The sequence below is a fragment of the Thunnus albacares genome, chromosome 8 (assembly GCF_914725855.1).
Source record: "Thunnus albacares chromosome 8, fThuAlb1.1, whole genome shotgun sequence".
NCBI classification, from domain to species: domain Eukaryota; kingdom Metazoa; phylum Chordata; class Actinopteri; order Scombriformes; family Scombridae; genus Thunnus; species Thunnus albacares.
Window position 1 is genome coordinate 20,994,709 of NC_058113.1, and position 22,766 is coordinate 21,017,474.

The 22,766-nt window shown below is 41.7% G+C and overlaps 2 protein-coding genes across 16 annotated transcripts in view; one reads left to right on the forward strand and one right to left on the reverse strand.

Annotated features, from left to right (window-relative positions):
* fam131bb (family with sequence similarity 131 member Bb) overlaps window positions 1–22,766 on the reverse strand; it is a 54,347-nt gene that overhangs the window by 24,280 nt on the left and 7,301 nt on the right. For 4 of the 10 annotated variants that reach the window (XM_044360171.1, XM_044360168.1, XM_044360164.1 and 1 more), the window contains exons 1-2: window positions 8,485–8,572; window positions 5,478–5,580 (exon numbers count right to left, since the gene is read on the reverse strand). Coding sequence is in view for 3 of the 10 variants with exons in the window: in XM_044360163.1 (XP_044216098.1) it covers window positions 746–773 (28 nt within the window). In the remaining 7 variants the exon portion in view is untranslated. Of the gene's footprint in view, window positions 1–745; window positions 905–5,477; window positions 5,581–8,120; window positions 8,206–8,484; window positions 8,573–22,706; window positions 22,740–22,766 lie in introns of those variants that run through there. The other 6 variants (XM_044360170.1, XM_044360163.1, XM_044360161.1 and 3 more) reach the window with 3 other exon arrangements.
* zyx (zyxin) lies at window positions 7,582–22,293 on the forward strand. 6 transcript variants are annotated; one of them, XM_044360114.1, is made up of 11 exons: window positions 8,256–8,354; window positions 9,283–9,385; window positions 14,301–14,536; window positions 15,175–15,437; window positions 16,271–16,366; window positions 17,033–17,605; window positions 17,891–18,032; window positions 18,392–18,561; window positions 18,988–19,166; window positions 19,445–19,565; window positions 19,969–22,293. In XM_044360114.1, the coding sequence occupies exons 3-11, from the start codon at window positions 14,314–14,316 to the stop codon at window positions 20,080–20,082; spliced, it is 1,881 nt and encodes a 626-aa protein (XP_044216049.1). In that variant the 5' UTR covers window positions 8,256–8,354; window positions 9,283–9,385; window positions 14,301–14,313; the 3' UTR covers window positions 20,083–22,293. The 6 variants fall into 6 exon arrangements, with proteins under 6 accessions (XP_044216046.1, XP_044216049.1, XP_044216047.1 ...); XM_044360111.1 differs by lacking the exons at window positions 8,256–8,354; window positions 9,283–9,385 and adding an exon at window positions 7,582–7,872; XM_044360112.1 differs by lacking the exon at window positions 9,283–9,385 and having other exon boundaries at window positions 8,270–8,354.

A 22,766-nucleotide genomic window follows, 5' to 3' on the forward strand; every position in this document is an offset into this window, starting at 1 on the left:
ACAGCAGTCCTCGTGTTGATTTACTAAATCATCTATGGGTTTATCCAGGAGGGCCCTCACCTGAAACCTCCCATCAATCCCACACACCCTCGCCTGCACGTATTTGCCCCTCCCTCTCCCCCTCTCTCCAACACCATCCGTCCATCTCCCCTCCTCCCTGTCTGCCCGCACTAAAATTCTTCCTCTGCTGCTTGTGTCTTTATCCCTCTCTATCTCTATCATATGTGCAAATAATAACAAACTGTGCAAACACCCCTGACAATGACATTATTCCCTTTTCTCTTTTTCCTCTCATTCTACAAGCCATGCCGCCCTATAAATAAGCACTATCACAGCGTTTCTCTCTCCCGCCTCTCTCCTCTCCATCCCTCTCTGCCTCCTACTCACACACATATACATACTGCCAAACAGCATCATAAATCAAGGGATGGGAGGAGGGAGTGAGGGAGGGGGGAGTAGGAAGGGAGGTGGGGGATGCAACCACACACACAGTAGCACATTTTAACACATATCGTCTCTGACATCTTGCCTGTGTACAGCTACTGTGACCATACATCCACAGCTTGCTTACACACAGCAAAGGGCAAGAAGCAAAGCACCTCACACACGCATATACACTTACATATACAAAACCCTAGTCCCTACACAAACCCTCGCTCCTGCAGGACCCCCATCCCCCCCCCCCCCCCTCGTGCCCCAACCCCCCCTTAGTCCGCAATGAGAGAGGAAGAGAAGTGGGGCTTACTCAATGTCCTGGAGCCGATGCATCCCATGGTGTATTCACAAAGGCCCTGGATACAAGCGTGGAAGTGTTACCCAGACACCGTGCATTCTCCCTCTTCCTCCTGCGACTCTCTCTTTCTCTCGGCTCCGGCTTCTTTTTCTTGCTCTCCTGTGCTCTCTCTTTTTCCTCTCTCCCTCCTGCGCTTGCTCGATCACTCTCTCTCTCCTTCTCTCCCCCTCTCTCTCTCTCTCTCTCTCTCCCTCTCTCTCTCTCTCTCTCTATCGCTCCCTCCCGCTCTCTCCGGTGCAGTGTCTTAGAAGAGATCCAGTTAGTAAGTCAGTATGCCTGAGGGAAATAGATTATGACTAAATAAAGATTTGAGGCATTATTATCATTATTTAAAACATATTTGTCATATTTGTTGTTTTTTTTTAATAATAGGTATCACTATCACTGCCAATGTGTTACCTGTAACATTCAGTTTAAAATGTCTGGCAATCACTACATTTATTTAAACAATTTGAGTTATTGAGATTGACAATGATCATATGATTAGATAATTTGTAAAAAAAGAAAAAAAACCCATTAAGCTCAAAACAACCACAGGCACTAAATCTAATGAGAGGTTAAAACAACAATTAGATTGACTGTGTGTGTATTAGGTTGCCACTAGAAGATCAATAGCACAGTGCTGAGAGTGCCCGGCTGCCATTGTTGAAGATATCTCTGCACTGCTGTAATATTGTTGAGCTAAAATGGGGGATTCTCTCTCTGTCTCCCTCTCTTGTGTGCGCTCAGCCTAACAATGCACTGCAGCGGTTTCCTCGCGCCTCTCCCCTCTCCATCTCCTTCTCAATCAGCCTCCTCCTCCCCTCCCTCCCCCTCTCTCTCACACTGATAGCTCCAAAAATCCACACACATACACCAATACTAAACAATCCTGGAAAAGAAAAAAAAAAAAAAAAACAGCAGAGGGTTTTCCTTCACAGTCAAGCCGCTGCTGAGTCTCCACCTCTTTCTCTGTCGTCTCTCTGTATTGATCCGCCCCTCACTCATCTCTGCGCCTGTTTCTTGTTTCTGTTCATTCTGAATCACATCCCCAGATAATCCTCTATCCCCTCCTTTTTTTGTGTGTTTGCTCCTCTTACCTCCACTCCCACTACCTTCCTTCCCTCAATTCTGGTGAAAAAAAAAACAATGATGAGAGACTCTTTTATCTACATCTCTCACATCAAAACCTTCCCTCTCAATCCACCTGTCTCATTTTAGTTTCTTTCTTTTTATTTAGTTCTTTTCATCACATATCCCGGTCTTTCTTACCCCTCTGACTCATTTTTTGTCTTGGCAACCCCTTACCCCTCTCTTTGGCTCAAATTTATATGTGCTATTTCTATAAGTGTTTGCCCAGAAAATGACGCAGGAACAGTCTGGACAGTGAGAAAGCGGTGGGGGGTGGGGGGGTGGGGGGGTTGCATGTGTGGTCAGTCATGTTTTGTTGACTTTACACACATTGGGTGAAGAAGAAAGAGGGGGAAGAGAGCAGGACAGATGGAAGGACGGAGAGAAAAGGACACGGGCAGATGGGAGGAGTGATGGAAAAGGAAAGCAAAGAACAGTTGAGTCATGTGCGAGAGGAGAGGTGTGGAGAGAATGCTGTGTGAAATAAAAAATTAGCACTTCAGAATGGACGGAGCAACAAGACAAACAATGCAGTTGCTTAGTTTAAGAGTTTGATACAAGAAAGAGATACAGGATGTACATGGATGTGGATGTGTGACTTGCCGAACATATCAAATCACACATAATCCAGCCAATCCCTGCACTGTGGGTTTATATATAGATGTGTGTGTTAACTCTTTCTGTTGGTTTCCCGCTACGGGAGAGGAGACGAGGTTATAGGCTGCTGCAGGGGTCAGCCTCGCTCTGGGCTGTTGGCTCACACATCCTGATTCTGGTTTAAAAAAAAAGAAAAAAAACAACACTACTACTCCCCTCTAAGATGTGTAATTGCTGCTGAAGGAGTCTATTGTCGTCAGCCCCCGTCTCCCTCTCTGGCTTTCTATTCCCCATCCATCTGTCCATCGTTCTGTGTCTGTCTGGAAGTCTCTATAATGCTTCAGCCAGTCTCCCTCATTTCACCGTGTTATGTTTTTTGTTGTAATCATGGGTTAATTTGTATCTATCTTGCTTTTCCTTATCAATACGATTCATAGTTGGTTCTTATTTTCTGCGCACATTCTTCTGTATGGAAGGTAAGACTTACTTAACCCTGTGCACAAGCTCGGTCGGATTACTTGCACACATGCGTGCACACGTTCTTTACGGTACACCTGTGACAACGTGGTGATCTATGATATGGACCATCAATGCGAGACAAGGTCAACCACAGAGGGAAGGAATTCTTGACACTAATCTCACCAGTGATACATGGGCCATTCACAGACATGACTGCCTCTCACCATCTTTGCCCGCTTCTTCCCAACTCTCTCTCTCTCTCACACACACACACATATTCACACCGCTGCTAACAAAGCATGTACGCTGGCATGAAACACATGACACAGACGCCTGCTATCATGTTCCTGTCAGCATGTCTCTTGTTTTCTTATCTGGGGGTGATGATGCCGCGCTGAATTTAAATGCAACTGCTCCGTGTTTAATATTATCTCCGAGACCCGCGCACACCTCATTCCTGTAATCAGTGACTTTCATGTACCTGTCACTATCTGTCTATCATCTTCCTGGCTGTTATGTTGGTTGAACCTCAAGGATAATGAATAACAGCTTTAATACCATCTTGTTCAGGCACTCCAAAGACGTTCTGCACTGATGACTGGAAACGCTTGTTTCCAAAGTCATTCTAAAAGTAGGCTAACCAATTTTTCTTTATAAAAAAGTCCTTTAAAAAGAGTTTAAAAAGAATACTTTGTCACTGTTCCCTGCTTTCCATATATCTCTGTCTTTATTCTGTGCTCTGCTGAACCTGTGTGTTACTGTATTAATTGGAACCACATGTTACGCATTTGCCCCTACGGAGCCGCCAAGTTAGTTAGACGGAGAATGTGTGTGTGTGTGTCTTGAGGTGGAAGGGAGGGGGGGGGGGGGTGTGTCTGACAGCCAGTGGCCTGCATTGGGTTTCACACGAAGAAGGAGAGGAAAAAAAATGTTAGTGAGGAAGGAGTACGGGAAGGGAAGTGAGTAGAGGCAAGAGGAGAGGAAAAGATAGATGGGTGGGAAATGCTGTGCGGGTTGTTTTTGAGGTGGGTGGGGACAAGAGAGAGATATAAATATTGTTAGGAAAAGAGGCAGCCTCTGATAAGGAGTCCTCTAATGGCTGTGCATGTGTGATTAGCTTTGTTTTAGCCAGTGGGAGATAGATATTAAGTGTATTTTTAGTTGATACTTTTGGCTGACAGTTTTATACTCACTTGAATTCTTCAGCACACAGTTTTTTTTTGGATGTTTTATATTTGTGTGTGGGTGGCATGGAATCTCTGCACTCGTAACGTTTATGTGATGTGTGTTTGGCAAAGCAAAACATTGCGTATGAGGAGTTCCCAACTCTCCTCTATTATTTACAATTCTCTTTCCTTCTCTCCTGCAATTACCCTACATTCTCTTCTGCTCCAGCCCTCCTCGTCTAGACCACCACCGCTGCACTGTTTATCCTCAGAGATGGCTCTGTGTCCGGCCTGTTTTTCCTGCCTATTCTCCTCAACATCAGTCTCTTTTAAGAGCCATGCCAATATCTATGTGCTTCCACTTTGCACAGCCACCTGTCTTTTATCTAATTCCTAACTGATGTGGATTTGCTTGCTGTCAGAGATTCTGGAGGGGAATCTTCTTCCCTCTAGGCATCTCAGTCTGGCTGCGTACGGCACGGTCATGTGTATCAGTCTGACATCTGCTGGAAGGAGCGAGCAATGCAGTCTGACGCCAGCTCTGAATGGAAGCCAGTTTGGCAGCAGAGAGATTTTTCCCTCTGAGTGCTGAGTGAAGAGACCATGTTCTGCAGGTCCTCATCCCGTCTGAAGTACGCCTGGAATTTCTGCTTGACGGCTAAATGGTTTTTGTTACTGATGTGAGAAGATTTGTGTATGATTTTGTAGAAAAGGCGCCAATAATACATCAACAGAGGAAAGATGGACACAATGCAATAAAAAAGTGAACGTTTTTAACTACTGATATGGAGCACAAGTAATGTGCCTTGAGTGCTACACCTTTAAAATGCATTTACTTGGGTGTGAGCGCTTAAAAACATTTACCTTTCATTCAAGTGGCTTCCTACTTTTCCTTTGTTGAGAAAATGAATGTTTCCAGAGAGAGAGAGAGGGGGAGAGAGAGGAAGACAGGGAGAGAGACTATGCCTCAGTGCAGGTCGGAAATGATCCAAGATCAGGATATTAACTCTGAGCACAGAGATATTATGAGCAGGTACTGACTCACATGAGCGGCAGGAGGTGAAGAGGGAGGAGCGGAAAGAAAGATGGGAAGGGAAATAAAAGTGCAGCCTATGGAGGGCAGACTGAGAAATGGAGGGATCGGGGGAGGAAAAAGTGGTGTGTGTGTGTGTGTGTGTGACTATATGTGTGGACAGAAAAAAATGCAGAATTAAAGAGAGAGAGAGAGAAATATGGCACTTCGGGGAGGGAGGGGAGAGGAACTGTTCATTCCAAGGTTTGGCTGCATTCCAGGCTGTCTGGCTCTGATTCTGACGGCCTCCTGTTTTTTTTTTTTTCTCTTTTTGTCTTACCTCCAGACTGACTGACTGGACCCCAGGGCTGCCTTCTCTCTGCCTGATCACAACTTTCACAATTTCAGTCACCATGGTGGCACCGCCCAGTGTTTGCAGCTGGCTGAAAAAGGGCAGAAGAGCGTCACACATTGTGTCACCTCAGCTTCCTCACTCACCTCACTGGTCAAACAGAAAGCTCATGAACTGGAATTTGGAACGACAAACAGACCAACTGTAAAACATGAGCCCGGATAGGGTGAACTTTTTTTCCCCTGCCCAGCACCAGAGTTCCTTTGGAAAGCTCGAAGTGGAAATTTGACACATTTTTTTGTCCCAGTGGAAGTGGGGAGAGACTGGAAACATTCCTTGCGGGACAATAGGCTATCAAAGACCCCAATGGCCACTCCCTGTAGTTCACAGGCATGAGTCTGGCAGCAACAGGTTACACAACAGCTACTGCACAGAGGTTTGCATGTAGTAGAAACCAGTCGAGAGTTTGCCAATGGGTTCACAACGTGAATCAAGTGCAACTCTGCTGTGTCTCAATCTGTATGTCATATGGTGATCTGTGAGCTAGAGGCAATCTCACTGAGGTGATATGAGTCAGACCATACGGTACACACTTGGTGTCACTGGAGAGAATTTTGACATGTTATTTTGTCTCATAAAGAAAAGAAAAACTTCTAACAGTTGAGAGAGATAAATGCAACTGTTTTCAATGCAGTGTTTCCTGTTTATGTATGAATATGTTGAAACAACACAGATAGGTATGCAAAAAACATTGATATTGATTATTGTTTAATCTGTTATTTATTTTTTTCCTCAGTTAATCGATCCATCCTTTGGCCTATAAAATTATCATAAAGTAGTAGAAAATTACACATTTTTCAAAATTTCCTAAACCCCCAGTTGACGTCATCAAATTGTTTTGTCCGGCCAACAATGCAAAACCTAAAGATATTCAGTTCATTATAAGACAAAGAAAAGCAGCAAAGTCTCACAATTGAGAAACTGTATTTTAGCTTGAAAACTGACTTAAAGGATCAATCAATTATTAAAGTAGTTGCCGGTTATTTTTCAGTTTAACCACCAGGTATTAGTTGATTCTGGTAAAATCTTGAAATCTTGAGTTGGTTTGCCTTAAGAACAGGTGAAATAGTCTCTTTTACTGTACATTATATATTCAAATGAAAATGTAAACACTTCTATATGTAAAATTTTTAAATGTTTTAATAAATGTAAAATAAATGTTTTAATAAATGTCAAATAAATGTTCAAATAAATGTTCAAAGACTCGATAAAAGTCATGTCAAGAGAGATTTCTTGCAGTGTTCAACCAATGACTGAACCTGAAACTGTGATATGACTCAAAGGTGCGGGCTACGTGATTCCCCCGAGGGTGTGTGCATGTGTGTGTTGTGTGTGGGTGAGACATAAAAAGATATTATATCATAAAAGTGGTTGATATGCAGGATGGGATGTGTCATTTTCCGGGGTAACACCATGTTGATGGCACTCACATCTGTACTATCAGGACACACAACATATAAAACTTGAGAAAGAGCCATAAAATGTAATTACTCTCTATAATTAAATGTAGTAATAATGCATATAGAAGCAATCCAGGTCCTTGCATGTTTACTTCCTTAGTGCAAAGAAAATAACAATGGGGCAGCATACCAAATGCAAAAATGCATTTCTATTCTGATCGTCAGCCTTGCTTTTTGAGGCAAGTGAACAAGAGGCATAAAACTAATCTTGTCATTTTTCTCTGGAGGTACATAAAAGAATAAACTGCCAACTTATTCCACAGGGCAGCCCTGATTGAACATACTTTCTTGAGCTGTTGAACCTCCTTGCGTTAAAACCCCTGACCGCTTTTAACGTCTGTATCTAATCAAGCCTCTTGCCCCATTATCTCTCCCTCCCTCTCGCTCCCTCATTCCCTCAGTCTGACCTTACAAGGAGAGGCAACAGGGTTGATGTCATTGAATGAAGAATGCTGCAAGAATCCAGAGAGAAAAGAGAGCGGGAGGAGGAGGAGGAGGGGTCTGACTGGGCAGTTTATGAGCACACACACATACACACACAGAAACACACACACATAGAAAGAGAGAGAGAGAGAGAGAAAGAGAGAGAGAGAGGGAGAGAGAGGTGCTGTTTACATTGTAATACACAACTCCTCAGCCAAAGTTAAACGAGAAAGAACTTGTTTGGAAGGATGGTGTCATTCCTTTTCCAGTCTGAAAAGCACAGGGGGAGGGTCTAATAGCTGGAGAGGGGAAGAGAGAAAGAGAAGTTACCATTACAGACAACTCTTATTACTCAGCTTGAAACTAGAGAAAAAGAAGAACAAAAGGAAGAGGGGGAAGTAAAAGGGAGAGCCACACTGCACTGCAGCTGTATTAACAGGGTAAGTAATTTTCATCTGTAGTGAATCAGGATTAATAGGAAGAGGTGGTACTTTTTTAGGGCAGATTGCTACAGGTTACCTAATAAGGTAAGGTCTTTTGTCAATGCAAGTATGATGATATATCAACTACAGCACTGATCATCACTGATGGGGGGCTGTTGTTAACATCTTTAAGACAGTCTGTCATATGGCAGCATTTTATAGGCTATGGCATAATAAAACTACTGCATACTCTGGTTGAAAGATACCTCTCGGTGGGTGGTGGTTCGTTGTTTGCCTGTCTGATCAGGAGATCACCGTGAATGTATACTTAAGGTTGCTACACCAGCTGATGGACACCGACGATAAGGAGTGGGCTATGCGGAAGCTCTTACAGGAAGCCCAGCCAAAAAGTTGACTAAGCTAGGCTAGCTAGCAATGCAGTAGTGCGCTGGCTAAATTATTAAAGTTGGTGTCAGCACAGTTAAGGGAAACCATATGAGGTAAGACCAAAAACGGGGCGGCGTTAGTCCCTTTCGCCACCCAAACCTGCTGACTGACCGAAGCTTATAGCGTTAGGTGTGTTAGGTAGGGGTGTGTGCGAGTGGTCCACTGAAGCTAGGCTAACATTACCGTTGGCGTGATTGATGATACGCAAGAGAGGCGACGTTTATCACAAAAAGGTGGCTGTTTGTTCAGACTTGCAGGTGAGTGGCAGTTGTCATTCAGTTGACAGCGGTTTGAAATTGAGAGCCAACGTTTGCGGAAAGCTGGTCAAACTCGGGTTGACGGACAAAGACAAAGCTAACGCTATTCGAACCTTATATGTGGTACGTTGAATACACTACTGTTGGCTAACGGTTAATGTATACGTCATTAACGTTTAGCCACCTAAGATAACGTAGCTGGAATGTAACGCAACGTAAGCCGTGCTGGCCAGCTTTAGCTAAGAAAACCATCGTTTTCCTCATACTTTACCTGGCTAGATAACGATGAAGGGTGATTATTAATTAACCTAACTGCGTTTCTTTCTTATACTGTGCTTGTGACTCATTTTTGCTGCCAGCTGTCAAAGCAGTGGCTAACCCTGTCTAATCAATCGGTTGCCAAGGTGATTGCAGTATCAAGGTACAGTATTGATAGGGTCAAGGAAATAGAAATCTGTTATCAAATTGTTTTATTGGCACGTTTTTCTGTTGTGCTGGGCCCATATTGAGGAGGCCTCTAAGTATAAATGTCTTCACTAGTAAATAGCCTTTATACATATCTAGTTTGGTCTCATGTGAGAGGAGAAGCTACGCCACAGCTCTGTGCTCTACTGAGGGATGTTGGGAGATTATTGAGAAGCTGGGTCTAGATTACTACAACTTTAAGAATGTAATGTAATGTGAATAAATGCTTTTGCCGCACAGCTGTGCATTGTTTTTCTAGTTTGCTCTCTCATCAGCTAAGCTGGATAGGAGGAGAGAGCCTCATCCCAATGCCACACTGCTGTAACTTAATGCGAGAAGGCTCTGCCGTGAGTTAGTCTGAGGTTAGTGTGGTGCTTCTGTATGAGAAGACTAGGATTATGGTCACTGATGCCTCAGTAAATTTGAGAGGTATATTAAGATTTAGGAATGAAGATGTTCTGTGAATGGCTGCACACTTTCCTGTATGACTGGGGAATCCTTAATTGTAGCCTCTGCATGTCAAGACACACAAGCTATTTTCAGGCATCTCTTTGCCTTAAATCACTGCATGACTAACTCTCTATCTTATGACTTTTCTTTGGCCTACATCACGCTATGTTAGTGCTGGGAGGCAAGGCTGTTTGGGTGAGGAGCCCACTGGCTGATGTCATTACCAATTTTGAAATGTTGCCCGTTCAATTATTCATCTAACTGCGGCCTGAGAGGGAGCATAACACTGGTGCTCAATGAATGTCCAGTGACCTGTAAGATTGGACTCAAAAGGGTTGTTTGTCCCCGCATTAGTGACCCTCGGCCCAGACACGCTTTCCCAGAAACTGGGTGTGCTATTAACATCAGAACAATAGAGAGTTTCATCAACAACACACTAGTCACTGATACAATGACTGACCAGACATGGAAAAAATTACTAGAAGTATTATCAGAAATTCAGGTTCTCTGCATAACTTTGTGAAGAATTACTGTGCCCACACATTTTAATTTTTTTATTTGCTTTTTTAGAGGCAAAGGACTTTAGTTCAATGAGGCACCATGCTACAACTCTTCCTTATAAGACCTTTTAAGAGGCAGTAGCACAGTATAAAAATCAAATTTACTTCCTCTATAACCACAAGGCAATGAACCACTGCTGAGTTAAATAGTTTTCCTTTTGAAAAATGCGTTAAACTTCTCCTTAACAGCTTACTGCATCACGTAGTCTGTGCTCTCAGAGGAGACAGGGTGTTCAAGTGAAACTGTCAACAGACAAAACACAGAGATAATATAAAGTGTGCCACAAAAGAGCTTAGTTTTGCTTTTGTTTGTTTGCACTCTTTAATAGCCCATATGGGACTTAAAACGCTGAGTCTCAAGCCCTTGTTTCAAGTCTATAAGTAGCCTCTCGGTTTCCAGGGCAGTGGTTCTCCAAACACGTCGATGAGTGCCATAGCTCTGCTAGTTTTTATATCCAGCAAGGTTGTTTAGTTAGGCTAATTGCATTCACCCCAATCTCATGAGTAAATCAGATAAGATAGAATGAAAACTAACTCGCTGCCCTGTATTAACCAAATCAGGGTTGAGAACCAATTTTACAGCCTGTCAAAGCTGTTCAGCCATGTGGAGTTTATATTAAGTTTAAAACCCTCAAAGTACAGTATATGATTTATGCTTGGGCCTTAGCTAAAGGCTACTAGATGACATCTTCCATCATAGCTGTAAAATAGAAATGATTAAACGCAGCCTCAAGTGATGTCATTCAGTTCAAGTGGTGGAAGAGATGAATGAGAGGTTGAGGGAAGCGCAAAAATAAAAGAGATAAAACGATTGTGGTGTGCCACAGATCACAAGTCTGTACATCAAAGTAAAAAGACACAACTGCAGACGGTCAATCAGGCTCTCATCAAGGGAATAAGAATAAAGACGAGCAAGGAAACATGGAGGAAACAGAGAGAGAAGATGATTGGAGGAAAACAAAAAAAAAACAAAAGCTGAAAAGGTGATGTCATTGAGCTTTAGTGCCAAATTTCCTCCACAGCCGAGGGTCTCTCTCATCACAAGGATCAGGTTTCAAGATAGATTTGGGGCTGAGTATGGAGCTGATCTCACCGTTTTAAATCCCTCAGGACTGTATCAAGGAACAGATGGAGACCGACCATGAGTTATCATTACTGTTGAATAATTGAGAGGACTATTGCATATTGTCTCTTAGAGACAAAGTAGCTTAAGTACTGCAATGAAAAGACTAAATCACAGTGACCTTGTCAAGCACTCCTTTTTAGAAAGCCATAATAGACCCAAGTGTTCTGTTTAGAGTAGCTACGCTGTTGATATTCAGACGCACAAGTCTCATTTGACGCCAAGAGGTTTATCGTCCTGACCACAACAAGTTGATCTGTTTTTGCAGTAAGAGTCCTCTCAATTCAGCTTGAAGTAGGCCTTGATACTTGGTTAATGAGTTGCCAGCTATTTTATACATCACGAATAACAGCTGTCCTTTCTTTCTTTACTTTGGTTTGTTATTTTCTTTTGCTATTGGTGCAGATATTGATGACTGATGATTCATGCAGTGAGCTAGTAAAATGGAGCTAAGAGAGTCCGAGAACGAGTTTTACCCACTGCTTTTTGTAACCTCTTTGGTGAGACAGATGGTTGAAAGTAGTTGTGTCTTGTCAGGGCATAGCTGACTGTGCAGATTGCTATAATCAATCCATAGTGCTGTTGTAGTCAGATGTATCATCGGTCCTTATTCCCCCAGTCATAATGTTGTCTAGTAACATTGGAATGCTATGACAACATTACCACATTTAACTGTTATTTGTCTAAATGTGTGAAAAATATTCTCTTACCTAAGTATTGTGCATGATGAAACATACATACTCTTACAAGCACGCTATACATATAAATATATAGAGAGCTATGTGATGAAAATGCATAACTAGTGCTCTGACAAAGGATGAATTATGGCACTGTGAGGTTAAACTGGTGTGTTGGTAAGAGGTTTTCCGCATCAGTGATTCATAATGACATGTCTTATGACACAATGCAAACAGTTGACACCTCCACATGCATCATCATAGCCATGGCCAGGACATATATGGATAAAAGCGTTTAACATTAATAAATCAAGCTTTTAAGGAAGCTGAACTAAAAAGCAGACGAGAGAAAACGTCGCATTGCTTTTTTATTTTGGTGATGTCATGAGCACCAGAGATATTTCATGAGCTCTAAGGGATTTTTTTTTTGTCTTGTCAGAACTTGAAGCTTTGCCTGTGTGTCCCAACAAAGAGGAATGAGGATGAAAAACTCAAACTTCTTGGTTGATTTAGCTTCTTTTGTCAGCAAGGCTCAGTTTACAATAATAAATTTTCAAGGCTCTGTCAAACTTGATCCATTCCTGTAAAGGTTGTTTTTCCCAAATGCTATCTCGAGTGTATCCAAGTAAAGAAAACGATTAATACTTTTTGTTTTATCCCACACTGCAAACAAATGTGGCTTTTGGAGAGTTATGGTTGGTAACTAGTCAGCGTTTTGCACAGGGGACATACGTTTTAAGAGTAAAGAAAGGTGAATGTAAGAGCTATAATGTAATATCAATTACATTACTATCTAGAGGATACCATGGTAACTTAATTAACATACTAATGCATGCTTTTTCATCACCTGCAGCTCATTCTGTTACAGATTATGGCTGTGTGACATTTATCCTTTACAACCTGTTAAAAGGCTGCATAAATTATCCATATGTTTGTGCTTTAATCATTGCCACAGTTCTAGTCATGATTATTATTGGAAATATTTAACTACTACACAGCTTCAGGGTGGAATAATTTGTTAAATATCAACAGTGTGTGAGTTCAAAAGTAAGACAGTCAGTGTGTGTACAGATGTGTGTGTTTGGGGGTCAGAATGAGCAACCATAGTTTTGACTAAAGGTCACGTCCAGGGCCGGTGGTCTTCAGGGAAATGTATTGAGACTTTGTGAGGAATCTCGGTAGAGACACTGAAGTAACGTCAACATTTGTTTAACCATCTGCATGTGTGAGGTAAATATTTGAGCTCACCCTCGTTTTGACGTACCTCACATGAAAATGTTATGATAGTTGTTATCGTCCCTGGTTACGACTGGTCTCTCTCTAGCAAACCTCGGTATCGCTGTGTTTTTATGTCGCTGTAAACAGCCACGAATTAGATATTGTAAATTGTCTCTGGCATTTGGGAGTGCCACTGTGTCTGCTCTGCATACATGGCCTAAGGAATTTTTTACACACTCTTCTCTTATTCCTCTGTAGACCATTTGCTAAGGCTTTTGTGTTTTAAAGGATATAGTAACGCTGGATTTTCAGAATGCCTTGTGGTTGTTTTCTTTTGTTATGTTTCTATTTCACTGAATCCACAAATAGTCCAAACTACATTTTAAGAGACACCATGAGCCACAATAAACCTCCATTTTAATTAGTTTTACTTGAGACTTAAGGGGTCAGGACAGCTGTGTACCTCTTGTAAAGTACGCAGTAGGTACCAATCTGCATAGTGCACTGTTTTGGCAGTTAATATAAAAGTTAATGTTTTGCACTAACAGGAAATGCTAAACAATATACGCAGATTGAATCGATCAAACTGCTACTTGGAGACGCTTCTGCCAATTTAAAAGTTGGAAACTTACAGAAAGAAAGCAAAATGTTCTCTTAAAAGCTTCAAAGCTTTTCCTTGTTCCCCTGTGGCTTTGATTGTAACTCATTTGTACATCGCTTTGGACTAAGTTTCTGCCAGGTTAATAAAATGTAAATCTACAATTTTTCCAGCTTGAAATGTCGCCTCCATTTTGCAATGCATCATATGACAATTATCCATCAATGCCGTTCTCAGAAATGAAGCACATTTAGTCGGCTTACTGACATCTTTTGTGTAGGTGATTTTGTCTCTTTTCCACCAGTGTGAATTCAGTGCAAACTCAAAACCTGGTTACAATTAGTATGTAGTTTGGAATTGTGTCAGGCCAAATGTTTTGTTGATGTGTCATCCCCACTAATTCTCCTGCAAAAGATCCGACGTTCATACGCTGCCAAGGAATGTAAGCCACTGCTGACCTTTGTCAGCATGATTCATGTAGGTTCCATCATGTGGGGTGCGAAAACAAGTCTCCTGAGTCTGGAGTTGTTTGAATTTCACTGCAATCTGTGTTGTACCCTTTTGTTATAAACCAGCCACTCATATGAGAATTCATGTTTTTCTGTCTGGTGTTAAACTGTTGTCCATAATGTTTCTTGTGTTCATCTGCAGATAAATATACAAAATGGAGGACTCCAGTAGCAGCAAGCCGTTCATGGTGACATCCTCTCTGAACTTCAAAGTCACCACCCCGTCCTTCTACAACCAGCCAAAGAAGTTTGCCTCTGTGGCGCCGCCACGGCCCAAAAGTCAGTCACCACCCTCAGCTCCATCACCGACACCAGTAGGCACAGCTGTGATTGGACGAGTGGGAGATCTGCCTCCGCCGCCCCCGTCGCTCTGTGATGGTATTTGCATTTCTTCTGCTATTTTGTGAGCTATTAATTTGTATCCACACAGAGAGCAACTCTCCCTTCTCCCGCCCCTGCTGCTTCTTAAGTTAGAGCATGCAGAGTTTCACAGTTTTTAATATATAAACAAAGACATCAGACGTGTGGTTCTAATGAGTTGTCTTACAGGCAGTCTCTTCAAGTCTTATTGAGCTGTTAGTCAAATGGCGAGATAGACTTAATAGCCACACAGTCTTATACCTCTAAATTTGGATGTGTTCTTATTTTATCTTAGTACATTTTATCTTAGTTGCACTTAATTAGGCCACATGATTGATTTTTAAGATCTCTGAGCTGATCTAATTCACGGACCCAGTCACACCACGTCACCAAATGGAAAACATGGATAGAGATACCCACCTCTGGAACCAGGCAGGACTCTAATTTACCCCGTGACCAACATCTTCCAATACTCTCATACTTTCCATATCCAAACAATCCTTTACACAGTTTGGTTTTTTTGTACTGTCCTGTTTGTTTTTTTGCCATAAACTCATGATGTTGTTAAAGACATTGGATTGGATGATTAGCACATACTGAGTGTAAAGAAACCTTATCTGTCACAGCATTTAACCAATCATCCTCATTTTTGTCAGACTTCCCACCCCCACCTCCTCCTCCTCCACTGGATGATGATTTGCCAGCACCTCCCCCCGAATGCCACCTCTCACCCTCTGCCTCCGACGCGCCCCCTCCCGCCTTCCCTGCCCCACCTTCAGTAGCAGATGACGTGCCCCTCCCTGTCCCCCCTGCGGAGAGTGCCTGTCTGCCCACCTGCCCCTCTCCCCCTCCTCCCCCACCTCCTCCGCCGCTCCCTGCCACTGGTACCAGCTTTCCCAATGCTGCTGGGAACCCACAGGTGAGTCATGACAGTCTCTTTACCAAATGAAGCTTGAGTCGGTTTGCTTGCCTGCATGTTTCCTCCTTTCACTTGCGTGTACACGTCTTTACGTACAATTGAATAATCAGTTAGGATACTGTAGGACATTGTTGTGGGACCATAGAGAATTCATGGAGTGTGTTCAGGAAAAGCTGTCTTTTGAGATTTTCCCACAAATTACATTAGCATTAGTCTGGGGTAAAATACCCAGTTTCATGCTTTTAACAGGATTATTCCCTATATATGTTACTGAAATAGTTTTTAGACATGCAGTAAATGTTTATTGTAGGCTGACATTATTTGCAGTTGGTTTATCAGGCTACAAACTGCTTTAATGCATGGAATTAGATGTTTTCTGATGTTGAAAAGTATAAAGTTAAAACAACAGTGTTGGAAGTATTACTCCTGCTGAGTTTATGCCGAATGCTTCTGAGCAAACAAACCAAATCAAATGGAAGTTAAATATAAATTTATTCATCATCATCATCATTAATCACTTCATTACGTTTATTTATCATTCACTCTTTCATTCTGGGTTACTGTTCCAAATAATTGTGTAAGTGACAGAATTTTTTTTAAACTGTTTGGTTACATTTCATTGTGCATTTTGTAATAGATGAGAGCACCAAAGTCTGAATGTGGGAACGGATATGTAAATGTCTTGATGTCTATCAACAGTCTGTAATAATTTCTCCTCTTCATCCACTTTTTTATTCTTGGCTCATCCTGTCCTTTGCTTTATTGTGATCACTTTATTTGTGTGTGAATTAATGAACCTCCTGTGATTCTTTCCTCTTGTCTTCCTCTGCCAGAGACTGGTAGAGAAGCAGACTAGCTTTGATAAACAGCTTGACTCTCTGACTGACCTGTTATCTGAGATGGAGACCAGAGGACCTTTCAACCCCAAGGTACAAAACATGGATGGGTGGGGTGTAGAAAAAAAAATATGACAGGAAAGGAAAGAAAAGAAATAAAAAAAGGCAGGTCAGTGGAAATAGTTTGGAGAGATGCCATATTGGTTTCATTAGCCTCCATTCATCAACCTTTTCAGGTTGAAAGCTCAATGATAAGCCAAGACTAAAAGAGAAAACAGCACGCGAGGTAGCTGGTGATTCACACTGCGAGAAGAGACACTTGCAGAGAGAGGGATGAACACACAAGTGAGTGGAGAGTATGAGAGTGTGATGAAGCCAGAGTGTTCTGCCAGAGACCCAGTTAGAGGCCCATAAATGGAGAGTGTTCTTATCCAACAGGGAGGTACCAGATCAGGGCAGAATAATGTTTGCTCCAAACCGCAAAATAAATGTCAAAAAGACGAAGCACTTCTGATAAGCTCAAACTGTGGAGCGCTTCCAATGTTTACTTTAATCAAAGTACCTCATTCAGTACAATAAATGTCCCTGCTTGCAGCATTTCAGTGTGCAGTGTTGTATGCTAGATGTTAACTTCCCCCTGTTGAATTATAGTTGATTGTAAATATAAAGTTTATGTTGTTTCTGTCTGCTGTGTTTTGAGGTAAAGGAATCTGTGTACAGATCATTTTATTGCTAATGTTACTGTTTTTGTGTCCTCAGTTACCAAGCCAGTATTCTTCAGCACCAGCACCCAAGCCACCAGCTCCTCCCCCAACAGCTCCAAAACCATCCCTCTCCTTCCTCCCACCTCCTGAGATGGGAGACCGCCCGCCTCCTGCGCCCTGGGCGGAAGAGCTCAAAGCCAGAACGAACCGACACGCCAATCACAACTCCTCACCGAACGCTGCTGCTCAGCCGTTCGCCAAGGCCCCAGCTGTGGCACCCAAGTCTGGTTTCGGGGGAAGAACATCAACTTCTGCAGCCTCCCTGGCACAAAAACTGAACCAAAACCTGAACCAGAACACCACCCCAATCAATGTTGCACCAAAACCTTCCTATCCTTCAGCCACCAGCTCTTTACCTCCTCCTCCAGCAGCTCCTCCTGCACCTCCTACTCCACCAAGCAACATGGCCGCCACCCAGGCCCCAAGTCACATAAAAAGTTCTCCCTTTACCAATCAGGTGAATGTGAACCAAAACCCTCCTGCAGCTGTGCCTCCTCCTCAACCCAAGATGATGACATCTCCATCCTCCTCTTTTAACCAGCCAATGAAATCTCCCCCTTCATCCACGGTACGTTCAAGCTTTTTTTTTTTTTTTTTAAGTTACTAAGAGACTTTTTGCGTTGAGTGTACAGTGGACAGGCACAAGAAGCACAAATAATTTAGTTTATAGTCAACCTATAAGAATTATGCATTTCTGGACATGCACTACCCATGTTTTCAAAGACCACCTACTCAATCGTGAATGACAAAGTACCCTCTAGGCATGCAAGTATGAAAACATGTAAATAATGCATATATGTGTACAAATGGCTGTGTCTCTGTATGTGTTTTGTGTGTGTGTGTGTGTGAGCAGCCCTCACCCCCTGGCCCAGTTGCTATCCCAGGTGGAGGCGTCCCTCTGAACATGAGGGAAGTGGAGGAGCTGGAGAGAATGACCAAGGACTTCATTAAAGATATGGACAAACATGCACCTGTCATCACCTCCCCTCCCACAGGTACACATACACGCATATAAACACAGTGGTGGCTGTAATATTCATGGTGAAATTAAATCTCCCCTCCAGTTAAAAATGTGTTTTGCTTATTGTTACTTCACATTTACCTTCACTGTACAGAATTATGTATGTGCAGAGTTTGTTTTTAAATTCATCTGCCGAGCAGAGGAAGTTTTTCTGCGTTCACCTTGAATTTCTTAAGACTGTGTACTTACGAGCAGGATTTTGTTTGGAAGTCAATCCTGGCCCGCTATGCAATTTACAGATAAGAGTGACAGAGAATTAACACAAGCAGAGTAGAGCAGAGTATATTTCACTCCTTTCAGCCCTTTCTCTCTCTCTATTCATCCCCCTTTCAGAGGTTTGTGGGAAGTGCGGTGAGGCTCTGTCCCGTACTCAACCGGCGGTGAGGGCCATGGATAAACTCTTCCACTCCAACTGCTTCTGTTGCATGAGCTGCCATCGCCCCCTGCAGGGCATGCAGTTCTATGACAGGGATGGCTCACCTCAGTGTGAGGACTGCTACATGGTAAGGAGACATTTGAAAATTTGAATTGTTCATATTACATATGAAGTTTGTAAATTCAGTATGTGAAATGATTAAAAATATTAAGTTTGGAGTTGATAGTCACTGCACAATTACTCTAATATGTAATTCTGTGCTCCTTATTTTCCCATGGAATTGATTTCGTAAGGAGACATTGTCTAAACATTACAGTTAGCTCACACATAACGGAAAGTTGCTCTACACTGAAACATTTTATTATTATAACTTTTAATGTAGCTACAACTAACATGTTGACATAGTCATGTGTTTTTAGTGAAAAGGAAGTTCTTCCACTGTTACAAGGGTCATTTCAAATGTTCAGTAAATACTTAAACCGTGCAGAATGTGCCGAACAATGTTGACACAGTGAATATACCATGTTATATTTTTCCTTCTGCTCCTCCTCAGAGTTCCCTGGCGGTGTGTTCCCGATGTGGGGAGAGGATCACAGACCGTGTGCTGAAGGCAGTGGGCCAGTGTTTCCACGCCCAGTGTTTCCGCTGCAGCACCTGCTCCTGTGTACTTGAGGGGGCGCCCTTCATCACCGATGACAACAACAACCCCTACTGTGTCCAGGATTACCACAGGTGGATACAAAAAGAAAATACATCTCTATTCTGTATAAGAAAAATACACCATTGAACTGAGCATCAGCAACAGTTCTCGCTTTCGATTAACTGAAAATTTGTACATCTCCTGGTAATAAAATATGGATAAAATAATTAGATTTAAGGGATTAACCTCCACTATTACTGGTCAACACAACCAAAAGTAACAAATTTATTTTGGCTTCATTAGAATACGTTGACTTTAGTGAATGTATGAGAATGTGACTGAAGTGCATCTTTCCACCTCTCTATTTCAGGCGTTTCTCCCCTCTGTGTGTGAGCTGTAACGAGCCCATTATTCCAGCTCCAGGCAGCGAAGAGACAGTCAGAGTGGTGGCTCTCGACAAGAACTTCCATCTCAAGTGTTACCGTTGCGAGGTGAGACATTTGCTAAACACCAAATTGTATCAAAACATACACTCATCAAGCATTTTATTAGGAACACCTGTCCAATCTAATGTAATCCAATACAACAGCTCTGCTGTAAATTGTACTTTTTGAAGCTTATACATTTTCAGTTTTTCTGACATTGTCAGAAAGGTGATAATTCTACTTTATGTTTATTTTTGAGGTCGTCGTGGGTGGTGGTGTGCTGGAGTGCATTATATTGAAAAGTGTTCCTAATATTTTGTCAACCCCAATGACATACATAAAGAGGGTAATACCGAGCTGAGCATCAATAATGATTAAGTGCTCAGTGAGTGTACATCATACAGTCTATTCAGCACTCTCCAAGAAGTGTCCCAATGCTAATAAATAAATGTATTTATTGATTCTGCAGGACTGTGCTCGCCCCCTCTCCATAGAAGCAGATGAAAATGGCTGCTATCCGTTGGATGGTAAGATCCTGTGTATGAAGTGCCACACCCAGCGAGCCAAGCGGGCCGCGCAGTGATTGATGGGAAGCGTCCGTCACTCAGTTTAACTATGAACCAAATCCAAAAAGCACAGGATTCATTCAGCTGCCGTTTTGCCTTTGCAACAGGGCTTTATTCAGTATATGTGCGCAGGTGTGAGTGTGAATGTGCTGTGTGAAAAAGGTATGTTTGCATGCAGATACAGTGTAGTATTCCCGCGTCTTTGTTCAAATCACTTTAGTGCAGAGGTAATGTTCTGCACTGACATAAACTCCCCTCATTTTTTTTTATTTCTAAACTCTGATTCTCCAGTTTCTCATCTAGCCTTCTTTGTGCGCTAGAGCATTTTCTTTTTTTTTTTTGTGCCAATTCAATGTTTACGCTAAAAATTTCAGCATAACTTGCACAAGAACAGCTTGGTCAAAAGAGCAATCTGAGGAATATAAAGTTGCCTTTCTTTATTGTTTGCCTCAGTATTGTGACTGGCACCATGTACTAAGATATATCCATCTTAAAACTTTCACTGCTTGTCTCTCTCCCTATGAGCATCATAATTGTATTGACGCTACAGAGATCAATTATTGCCATAGGGTGATGAGTATCAGGAACCTCCCATTTGACCATTCCTCAGATTTCACCACTCCAGTAGGCTGTGGGTAGAGAACATCTTGTAACACTCTGGCAGTTGTTGTGCCTGCAAGCATGGTTGATGATTTCCTGCCTAGAAAGTGCTTTCCATCAGCCATTCTACTCTGATAGCATTTTAAAGTCATTTAGGGCTATAACGTGACTGCAAAATTAGATAAAAACAGTGAATGTTACTCTTAGTCTTTTGTGATGTGAATCTGATGATTTACAGGCATGCATTAAATTATGTCTTGTTACTTTCCTTATCAGATCATCCATATAAGGACAAGATTAAAACAAAAATCAAACTTGTTTTTCTCAACAAAAAGATAGTTTAGAGCTGATTTAACAGTGTTAAGTATTTTTAGATGCATGCTTTCTGAATGCACAAATTATGAACAAACAGACAAGCACAGATTTGCCAGCACAGATTCCAATCCAGGGATCTCATAATTTAAAAACAGTGTAGTTAAAAGCATCAGCTGCATGGCTGAAAACAGGACCTAATATGTGATCGTTGCACAGTTCCATAGTGAATTGAAATATCTTTTTAGTGTCACTTTGACTCTCAAGACGCTGCACATGATAAAATTAAAAAGTAGGCACCATCTAGAAACATAATAGTAGTTTTTGATATGCATTATCTTGGAATCTCTCGCTTTACATAATGTAATTTATGGACCTTTTTTTATTAAGTATTTAGGTTACATGAGTATCAGTACTAAAGAAACCTGCTCTGACAGCAGGATATTAGACCAGTAGAGGCATTAGCTTTGAGCTTTAGGTAACTGATGTTAAAATATTGTGACCAAATATTTCACAGCTGTTGGCAAGATTTAGATTAATAAAATAGTAAAATGGGATTCAATGTCTTGACATTAACGTATGTTTTACATCATTTTTTGTATTTGAGTCCAATATTTTGGTCTTGAATCTCTTCTATTGTTACAGTAAATACCACTATCTTTCCATTATTCATCTTAACTTTACTTTAGTCTGTTCATGTCAGTTATATACTGTTTTATTCTTATCTTACTGTACTGTATTTCATTGATAAATGCTAACGATTATATGTTTTCATTGTTAACCTGGCGATGTGCCTTCTCCACTATTGTATTCCAATGTTCCCTTTTAATTGAGCCTGGTTTACAGCCACAGAAATTCATTCCTCAATAAGAGAACTATTGTTACTCGTGCTTGCATTGAGCCTGGTGCGGTATAACACCAGAATGACTAACAAAACATGGCAATAGTGATTCAGCATTGCATGCTAGCTTTGTAGCTGTGTAGGTGGTGGTGGTGGCATTTCTCCTAGTATTATGTCTCCTTTTTTTCTTTGCACCAACTACTCCACCTCTGTGGCCCTGCCTTTTTCATCACCATGTGATAATATATCTGTGATGATGCTCTCACAGTTGCATTTATCTGGTGTTATGTTGTGTTTTGTCCCATTGTATTACATGCAGATGCCTTGTCTTTTCATATAACTTTTTTATAAATTCCTGTTTGATATGTGTGAATGTGTATATGTTTAAAAAAAAACATTATTTAGCCCCACCCCCCACCCCTTTGGCTGTATCAAAAGATAAGCAAATAAATAAATGAAATGCTAAATACCAAAAGTTTTTCGTCTGCTTTCTCAACTGTCAACATGCATTTCATAGTTCTGAACACACACAACACATTAAGTAGTGTTTATAATATACTGTAAGTAGCCACTGAGTATAAAGTTGCACACAATTAGAGTTTGTCATATTTGTTTGTGCCACCATGTTTTTTTCTGGTCTGCCTCCATGTGACATCCATGAAACGTGTTTCCTCCCAGACTCTCAATGATGTGCTACACTGTTAGACGACCTCCAGGACGCCAAACTGCTCTATCAGTTGTTGCCAGCCATGTGTTGCACTGATAATGACGACAGCGGACATGTGTGCGTATGCATCTGAGAGTGTTTACTTTCCAGGAAGAGTTTGTCCTCATTCAATTCAATGTAACAATGTATAAGCAAAAAACAATTTGCTGGCCTTAACTTACCAGCCTCAGCCTTTTGTTTTCATGCCTTTGACTCTGCAGACAGGAGGGATTTAGAAAACA

What these genes read in the sequence shown, in the direction of transcription:
- zyx (XM_044360111.1), top strand. Translation starts at nt 14,314, where the DNA reads ATGGAGGACTCCAGTAGCAGCAAGCCGTTCATGGTGACATCCTCTCTG. An exon ending in ATGCTGCTGGGAACCCACAG is followed by an intron (nt 15,438 to 16,270) that starts GTGAGTCATGAC and finishes TTCCTCTGCCAG; the next exon opens with AGACTGGTAGAGAAGCAGAC. An exon ending in AGTGTGAGGACTGCTACATG is followed by an intron (nt 18,562 to 18,987) that starts GTAAGGAGACAT and finishes GCTCCTCCTCAG; the next exon opens with AGTTCCCTGGCGGTGTGTTC.